This window comes from Cajanus cajan, chromosome 7, assembly GCF_000230855.2.
Source record: "Cajanus cajan strain Asha chromosome 7, NIPB_CcT2T_4, whole genome shotgun sequence".
Taxonomy (NCBI): Eukaryota; Viridiplantae; Streptophyta; class Magnoliopsida; order Fabales; family Fabaceae; genus Cajanus; species Cajanus cajan.
Genome location: NC_138523.1, coordinates 12,591,513 through 12,601,467, shown reverse-complemented (window position 1 = coordinate 12,601,467; position 9,955 = coordinate 12,591,513). Strand labels below are relative to the sequence as shown.

General features: G+C 30.8%; 1 protein-coding gene across 1 annotated transcript; it reads left to right on the top strand.

Annotated features, from left to right (window-relative positions):
• The first annotated feature begins 518 nt into the window (after nt 1-518).
• Nucleotides 519-8,044, top strand: LOC109795427 (subtilisin-like protease SBT4.15). Its single transcript, XM_083061090.1, is given in 12 exon segments — nt 519-774; nt 911-1,002; nt 1,152-1,249; nt 1,681-1,821; nt 1,935-2,040; nt 3,323-3,485; nt 3,487-3,831; nt 4,746-4,846; nt 5,136-5,360; nt 5,891-5,999; nt 6,246-6,459; nt 7,320-8,044. Coding segments are annotated over 12 exon segments (2,271 nt in total). The 5' UTR covers nt 519-639; the 3' UTR covers nt 7,862-8,044.
• The last annotated feature ends 1,911 nt before the right edge of the window (nt 8,045-9,955 follow it).

Below are 9,955 nucleotides of genomic sequence, written 5' to 3'. Positions count from 1 at the left end.
AAAATTAATTAACTATTATATAATTAAATATTAATTTAATTAAATATAATATATTATATTTTTTTATTTGTTAAAGGGATTTGTATTTTAAGTAATATTGTTTATTTAAGAGACATTACTTAATTTTAAATAATTTTTTATGTCAGGTTATCATATATCAATAAGAATTGCTAATAAATATTATTACTTATTAATAAGATACACAATAAACATCTTACATTGAAATGATAAATATAAATAACGCAGAAGAATAATGTAAGAAAAAGTAACGAAGTGCAATGTAAATAATAACTGCCTTTCCAAAAAAAAAAAAGTAGATAAATATTTGTTACATAAATTTAAATTACTTTTTAAAATAGTAAAATCGAAGAATATTTAAATTATTTGTCACTTGTTCAATTCATGCTAATTAGTAACACGTTCACTAATGGCAAGTCCAAACTCATGATTATATAGACTGAAAGATCCAAAATCCAAGCCACCAAATACTGAGTCTTGAATCTTGTTACAATGCAGTTTTGTTCCCTGTAGTCAAAATCCCATGCTTTACACATCCTCCTAATTCTCCGCTTGATCAGTGCCATCACTGTAAAACAATTACCACTATCTTTGTTCTCGATACATTTACACCATCAAAACATGTATTATTTTTCTTTTAGGCAAAGATTAAGTGTTACAATGAGCATTGCAATGAAGATGTTACAGAATTTGCCACTACTACTTTTCTGTCTCTATTGTTTACCCATACAAGGATCAAATCAACATGAGAGAAAGGTAATAACTTCATTGTCTTGTGGGCTATAACTAAGCTTATTCTTATTCTTTATCTTTTTCTTATTCTCTGGATGGCTTATGTAGAATTTAATGTTGATTGTGACAACAAAAAATAAAATAAAACAAAACAAAACAGCCTTACATTGTATACATGGGAGAGCTGCCAGTGGCTACAACCTATGCCCCAGAAGACCATCACAACAACATGCTGGCTACTGTGATTGGAGAGTAATAACCTCACCTCTCAATTAAAGTTGCATTTCATTATTATGATCCTATGAAAGTGCACCTTTTTTGTTTATTACAATAAATTAGCATAATTTCTTAATGATGAATGTTCTCATTTTTTTTTTCCTTTTCGTTTTTCCTCTCTACAGTCGGCAGCTAGCCAGAGAATACAAAATACACAGCTATGGAAAGAGCTTCAACGGATTCGTTGCACATCTTTTGCCACATGAAGCACAAAAATTACTAGGTATAGTGTTATGTTGCACGGTAAAATAAAATAATACCAACATTAATGGGCATAAGTAATAAATAATAGTGATTTGTATATTTTAAATAAGTTATTTAGGATTCGAATCTTAATTTTAAAGATAAAATAGATTATGTTGAAAGAAAATAGTCACAGTAAAAATTAGACTTAATTAGTATTTCTGATAATAAATACTTCATATTAATATTATAATTAAAAATAAAATAAAATGATAAAAATCAATTATGTAAGATAAAAAGATAAAATTTCAATTCAGAATAGGAAGCAATAAAAAAATCTATAAAACAACATTTAAGTTTTTAAATTTTAAAAATCAAATTAATTACTTTAAGACATAACTTTTCTTTGATACTCATATATATAATATCCATCCATGTATGCTCATTTGATCTCTAATTTCATGTATGCAGAGGAGGACAATGTGGTATCAGTCTTTCCAAATACACATAACAAAATACACACTACAAGGTCATGGGATTATCTGGGATTGCCCCTAAGATTGAGCAGACACTCAGTTGAGAGCAATATCATTGTCGGTTTGTTAGATACAGGTATATATAGATACAAAAGAAAGTATTAATATTTTAATATTAATAAGTAAAATTGGACATCTTTCATGTATTTAATTGGATGTTTATATGTATACTTTTTAACATTTAAACAGGAATTTCGCTTGATTGCCCTAGTTTCAACGATAAGGGGTATGGGCCTCCCCCAAGCACATGGAAGGGCAAATGTGTGACAGGGCCCAATTTCACCGGATGCAACAAGTATTCTTCTGTCCATACTCAGATTTTTCTCGGCTTCATGGAAAAAATATATATGAACTTCCTGATTTTTTTTTTAAATTTTTTTGTCACATTCTATTGATGAATAATTATACTTGTTTTTTTTTTATTATTTTCTTTCTTTAAATTCATACTTTTATTATATTTTAGAACTTAAATATACTTTTAATCCTATAATATATTATTTTTTGAAAAGTACTTTTTTTTTTCCTTTTTTTTTTGTAATATGTGAAAAATTTGTTTTTAGTATTAACTAATTTACTTTTTCAAATGAACTAACTCAATATGAACAGAATATTATTGGGACTAAAATTTAAATAAAAAAAAGATATATTAAAGGGACTTAAACAAAATAACAAGGACCAAAATTAAGATAGTAAATTTTACCCTTTAAAAAATTACAAAAAAACCAAAAACATTATTTAATCCATATTTTAATATATAAATAATTAAATAAAAACTAAAAAAGAAAAAAGGTTAATGAATAATTATAGTATTTAAGATAAATAATTTATTTCTAATTTGATAGAAAGAACTATTTGTAAAAAAAAAGGATAAATTTTGAAATTAATTAGAATACAATTAAAGTTCAAAGAGTGTATTTACAACGAGGTAAAATTTAAAATTTAATTAAAACAAATTAAACTTTATGTGTCTATTTGTAAATCGATTAAAGTTTAAAAATTAATTAGAATAAAATTAAATTTTAAAGTATCTATACGTAAAAAGATATAATGTTTAAGGAGTGACACTAGTTGAGTCCCTTTTCTTTTATTTTTGTGTTATATATTTTTTATACTTAAAAATGAAATAGATGATTTATAATAATCCTGCTGGAAATTTTCAAAGAGTTGGATAATTTATCTTGACTTTACATAGTATTATTGTATCTTATATTAATCTAAATTTTTATAGGATTATATTTTATTCTAATATAAACTTTTATATACAAAAAGAAAAAACATTAAACTACAATTCTACAAACATTTCAAAACAAAAAGAATACGATAATTAGTTAACTAACTTTAATTCTATATAATTAAAGTATTTCCTATTTAAAAATCACGTCAACCACATTCAAAAAAAAATTACCGAACAAAAACAGCTGTACATATACAAATGAATAATCGTCAAAAAAAAAAAAAAAAAAATAGAATGTGCATGTAAAGTGCCATGTGTTTGTAGTAAATATTATTACAGGGGGTGAATTGAAGTGTACATATTATTATTATTCGAACCTAAGTACATGGCCCGATGCATGCAGCAAGGTGATCGGGGCAAAATTCTTCAACCTCCAAAACGCCCCGGTGACGAACCTGAGTCCGGCGGACGACGACGGGCACGGCACGCACACGGCGTCCACCGCGGCGGGAGTGGCGGTGAGGGGCGCGAGCCTGGACGGCATCGGCGGCGGCACGGCGCGGGGCGGGGGTGGCGCGCGCCCGCATAGCGATGTACAAAGTGTGCTGGAGCATCATGGGCTGCAGCGACATGGACTTGCTGGCGGCGTTCGACGAGGCCATAGCGGACGGCGTCAACGTTATTTCGGTGTCTTTGGGAGGGTCTCCGAGGATGTTCTTCAGCGACCCCATGGCCATTGGATCCTTCCATGCCATGCAGAGAGGGATTCTCACTTCTTGCTCTGCTGGCAACGATGGACCTTCCACCATGACCGTTCAAAATGTCGCTCCTTGGATTTTGACTGTCGCCGCTTCCTCCACTGATAGGCGCTTCTCCACCGTCGTTGCTCTTGGGGATGGCGAGAAAGCTGCGGTAACTCTCTAATACGCTCCTTAATTAATATTACACATGTGACATCTCAAATGACCCCTCCAACCCATCAGCCATAGCATGAGAATTGGGTTCGTTAAATCATTTTATTTTTTTTTCAATTAATTTACATATGATTTAAAAAAAAAAAAAAACATAACAAGTTAATTGTACATATTGCTAGATTAAGTGTGTGTTTGAAAAAATGACCATAACCCACTTTTTTTTTTCTTATAAAAACAATTACTTTGTCATTTAGAACATTAAAACGCATGAAAGTTCATTTTAAAATATATAAATGTGAAACCAAATATGTTATAAATTGGTGTGATTTATATATTCTAGACTTAAATTTAATGAGTTCGTCTAACATGACTTAACAAGCTAATGGGTCGGCTTGTCAGATCAAGTTAATTTTAACAATTCTTGTTATACTTTTTTTTATTTAGTTGAAAATCATACAATTGTGAGTTCTATCACTAAATAATAATAAATTAAAAAAAGATTCGTTGAATGAGATATGTATTCTATAAAATTTGTGAGTTTTAATAAATTTCAACTTATATTAAATAAAATGTTAATAGCAGAGTATCATAGAATGTTGTTAGTGTTCCTCAATTAAAATTCAGGAAATATATAAGTTGAAGGAAAACTCTTTATGAATTACTTTAGTAGAGTTGAATTATATCCTTAATCTCATATATCTAAGATAATCCTTAAAAAAATTTGGCTCAAAGTAATTTTGAAATTTATAGCAACCATAATCAACCAAAAGAATGAAAAATTAAGCCAAAATTTCTGCATACAAGAAAAAACATGTTAAACCCTAAAAAATAATAGTAAATACAAAAAAATTAATAATTTCCGTGTATCACAAAATTAGGAATAACTTACTTTGTTGTATAATTGATTGGCAGGGAATGTCCATTAATACCTTTACCCCTGGGAAAAACATGTACCCACTGATTAGTGGAGAACTTGCTTCCAATGTTAGCCGAGACGGCTATGGCAATGCCAGGTATATAACAAACAAAACTTAACAGTATTATACATACTATTGGCACTGATATATATTTGATCATAATTAAAATTTTACTTTGATGATATGTATTTATATTTAATATAATTTTTAGTTATATATATTACTAAAATAAAACTCTATTTCGATCTAATCAGAAAACATCAATGATACCTATAGAATTGTATCCGAGTTTTGTTCATATTCTCCAAACAAACAAAAAAGTGCATTTCTTTGAGAACTTTGATATAAGATTGAGACAAATTACGCATATATATACATAATGCAGTGCATGTGATTATGGAAGTCTAAGCAAGGAGAAGGTAATGGGCAAGATAGTGTACTGCCTTGGCACAGGGAACCAAGACTACGTGATCAAAGAATTGGACGGAGCAGGCACCATCATGGCTGTTGAAGACCCATCAGATTACTCAACCACCACTATTATTCCTGGGGTCTATGTTGATGCCTTCTCTGCTGGCAAAACCATTGACCATTACATCAATTCCACCAAGTAAGTTTATTTAGTTTACTATATTTTTCACCGGAAATTATTACGTGGTTGGATCATGTCATCAACCAATTTTAACGTGACATGTTATTATATTTATAATTAATGAAAAAATTAATAAACATGTTGATTGATTATCTGATATCGTTAGTTGGCTGTTTATATAATTTGTTGATTGTCGATATGATATACTATGTCAGATTAATATATTATATCACTAATCAATGTCAATGATAAACAATTAAGATGCAATGTCAATTATTAATGTGTTAAGTCAATAGTCAATTAACTTAATCAACTAACAAGTTGGCAAATTAATTAGAAATCTTGAAAGTTAAATGATGAAGTATATAATTTTGAAAGTTTAAGAAAATCATAAAAGGAGTGAGAGAGAATATAATTAAATCAAATCAATAATGTCTGATAAAGATTGATCGAGATCACATGATCTAGAATCATTTAATGATTTGTGGTCACCACGCAGCCCACCCAAACTGGTTATGTTTAATTTTTTCAAGTAACATAACATTCAGGAATGCTCAAGCTGTTATACTGAAGACCATAAGTACAAGAAGCCCTGCTCCATACGTTGCTTCTTTCTCCTCCAGAGGTCCTCAATCCATCACCTTCAACATCCTAAAGGTGACTATAACTATCCACATCTTATCTTGTGAGCAACTAATGCATGAACACTGACTATAGGCACAACACAACTAATTGAAAGCTTAAGAGATGTTAAAATAACAATAATAAAGTTTATGTACTAAAGTTATTTTAATGTTGTCATAAGCTTTTAACAAGTGGTGCCAATACACGCACGTGATACTCATGGGAGAATTATTGGGCTTGGTTTATGGTTTCTGAATTTCAGGGTTTTTGTATGTGCAGCCTGACTTGAGTGCTCCGGGAGTGGACATTCTAGCTGGATTTTCCAAACTAGCAACACTAACAGGGGACCCTAAAGACAACCGTCGAAACGTTTTTAACATTTTGTCAGGAACATCTATGGCATGTCCACATGTTGCTGCTGCTGTCGCATATGTCAAATCCTTTCATCCTGATTGGAGTCCTGCTGCAATTAAATCTGCTCTCATGACCACTGGTGAGAAACCCTTACAGCTTCATCATCTGTTGTACTCATTAGTCAAGAAACATGTTCAGAGTTTCTTTTCTCTAACAGCTGTTAGTTCAATTGTTTAGGATCATTGCATCTATATTTTGGTTAGATATCAAAACAGAAAGATTTTGAAAAATACCGCAAGTTATTCTCTAACATTCTTGGGAATACTCTTTATTGTTGATCAAAATTAATTGAAAACCACCGAGTTCCATGAGTCTCTCCTGTTATTTAAGGATGAGTCTCACTTCTGATTTTATAATTTTAAATAAATTTTAATCAAAATTAAGCAATGAGAGAAAGTGTATTATTATCGCTCCTAATTTTTTTTTCATACTTTGGTAACTTCTTGTTAAATAGCATTCTAAAGACAAGAAAATATTAGCATAATTTAATGAATATTTGTAATTTCTTAAAAATTAAACATTTACTGCTGTACATAAAAATTTTAATGTTTCACCTCTATATCAATTTAGACTCAACATAGATCAAGATGCTATAGAATATTTAAGTATTCTATGTGGGTCAAACACTCAACATAGAATATATCTTTTTTATATTGGATGTTAACACTCATGACAAATGTAGTATTTTAACACATCTCACACCCACGTCAGGAGTAATGAGACAAGGGTACTAGTAAACATTCTCCTATTTACAACATACAAACAATTTGGACCGACATAAATTGTTCTGGTTACTCCCATGTAAGCTCCTTCTGATGTTGGAGGAATGAAGGGTTAGCATTATACATATATAACTGAAGTAATGAAATTCTTGGTTGACAAGGCAAATTTTTCATGAATATTTTTAGTTTCTAATCTGTTTTGGTCTTTATGATTCAGCTACTCCCATGAGAATCAAAGATAAGACAGCAGAGCTAGGATCAGGGTCAGGACAGATCAACCCAGTGAGAGCATTGAATCCTGGCTTACTTTACAACATTAGCATGAACTCCTACATTGCATTCCTATGCAAAGAAGGCTACAACAGCAGCAGCATTGGAATAATAATTGGCACCAAAGGCTTCAATTGCTCCACCATTGACTCTCCACAAGGCACTGATGGAATCAACTACCCTTCCATGCATGTTCAAATCGTGCCTTCCAATTCCAGCATTTCTGCAGTCTTCTATCGGAGGGTGACCAACGTAGGATTTGGTAATTCAACTTACAAGGCCAGGGTCATAGCTCCTGAGGGTCTTTCCATTGAGGTTGTCCCAGACACGTTAAAGTTTAGTGGATTGCACCAAGAGTTGTCGTTCAAGGTTGTGCTGAAGGGGCCTCCAATGCCTGAGGAGACAAAGATATTGTCAGCATCACTCGAATGGAATGACTCCAAACACAGAGTGAGAAGCCCCATAGTTGTTTATAAACCGACCTTGTGAAATGAAGCCTGTGTAGGCACTTTACATAGCCTAGGAATTAAGTTCGGGAGTTTCAGTGTTTCATTTTAGTTTTATGTAGGTGGAAGTTGGTGAATGGTGATTTCCCTTATAATGAAGAGATATTTAATTGCATGGATTATGATTATCCTTTCATTCAATGGAAATGTCCAACAATAGCATTAACTCGTGCCTTAGTAATGTTTTTTCGACCCATAACCGTGAAGTACACTAACAGAAGAACGCCATCAGCTCTATATTTCATCTTTTATACCAAATTACCAATTTACACCCTCTTGGGGATTTTCCATTTGGCAATTTAGTAAAAACTCAGGTTTTTGTTGTTTTCCTAAGCAAACTCAGAAGTCGAATTCATGGTTTGTTATACAATCAAAAGGTTTTTGTTATGAGGGGTGGGTTGGGCCTGGAATAATAAAGCTCTTGCCACATGAGAAGAATGTGCTTCTCTTTTCTTTATACTTTATTGATTTAGTTTAAACATTTTTTTTTATCATTCTCCTATTACATTATGTTATCCAATTATATTTATATTTGTTTATTTATCACTAGGTATCTAGTAGTAGGGATGGCAAATATACCCGTACCCGCGGGTAATACCCGAACCCGTCCCGACTTTGACGGGGAATACCCGGTTTGACCGGGTACGGGTACGGGTATGGGTAAAATTCGATATATTAAATCGGGTACGGGTACAGGTATGTACTTACCCGCCCCGTACCCATACCCGTCCCCGTCCCGTTCCTATTTTTAATTTAGTACCCACTTTTAATTTAATTATATTAAAGAATTTTAGTATTTTTTTATATGTGATTATTTATTATAATATAAGATAGAGAAATAACCTAATTATAATTATGATTTAATTAAAAAAATAATTTAAAAATATTATATTTGAAAAAAAATAAAAATAAAAATAAAAATTTGACGGGTACGAGTACGGGTACGGGTATACCCGATACTCGACGGGGATGGGGATGGAGATGAAAATTACATACCCGACGGGTACGGGTACGGAGACGGGGATGAGTTTGGCTCGCAGGGACGGAGACGGGTATCATGAAACCATTACCCGCCCCGCCCTGTTGCCATCCCTATCTAGTAGTATTTAGGGTATTCAAATATAATTTTTTTATAGTATATATATATATTATATATTATAATTTTCAATTATATAATTTCGAAAGAAATTGTTTTCGTTGATAAAAAAATACTTCTTTTATTACAAATCATTAGCTTAGAGATGAAATATTCCTCTAAGAGTTGAAAGATGTAATCTCACTTTGAATATTTTGACAATTTCTTTTATTACATTTACATCATTTGTCAATTTGGCATTAAAATTAAAATTAAAAAAATTAAGAAAACCTAAATTGCATAAGTGAAAAATTAAAAACTAAAAAAAATATTTAACCTTAAAAAAATTTTTATCATTAAGTTATTGATGCAAAACATCTGTCATTGATCATTAATTTCTCAAACAGAAAAACTTAACTTGGATAAAAAAAATAGAAAACTTAACTGATTTCTCGTAATATTAACTAATTTATTTTTCTTTTACATCTTAAGTCAACCTTGATTAAAGTATCTAAAACCTACTCGAACTATCCACATTTATACGTAATATTGAATTTAATAATTAATTAAGTTATGATCAAACCTTAAAAATAACATTTATATAACTAGCAACCAAAAGATAATAATTAGATTAAAAACACCTTATAAGAAGTGCATTACAAACATTCATAAACTCATAATTTGTAATAACTAAAAGGTTTTGAACACGTATAGAATCATGTATTATCATTATTAAAATTGAGTCTTACTTAAGTTTAGATAATGATATTTTATATGAGTATAAAAGTAATATAAACAAGTGTGATATGCAATTTAATTTGCTTTAGTTTGAATTTTACAAGAAGAATTGAATATCAAAATAAACTACAACAACAAAAGAAATAGCTTTTTCCGATTTTCAATTGACTGGTTTTCATTTCTTTTAATTCAGATTTGAATACTCTAATTTTTTGGACTTAAATATCATGAGGTATATTCATGTAGGTCAAGAAACCATCCATA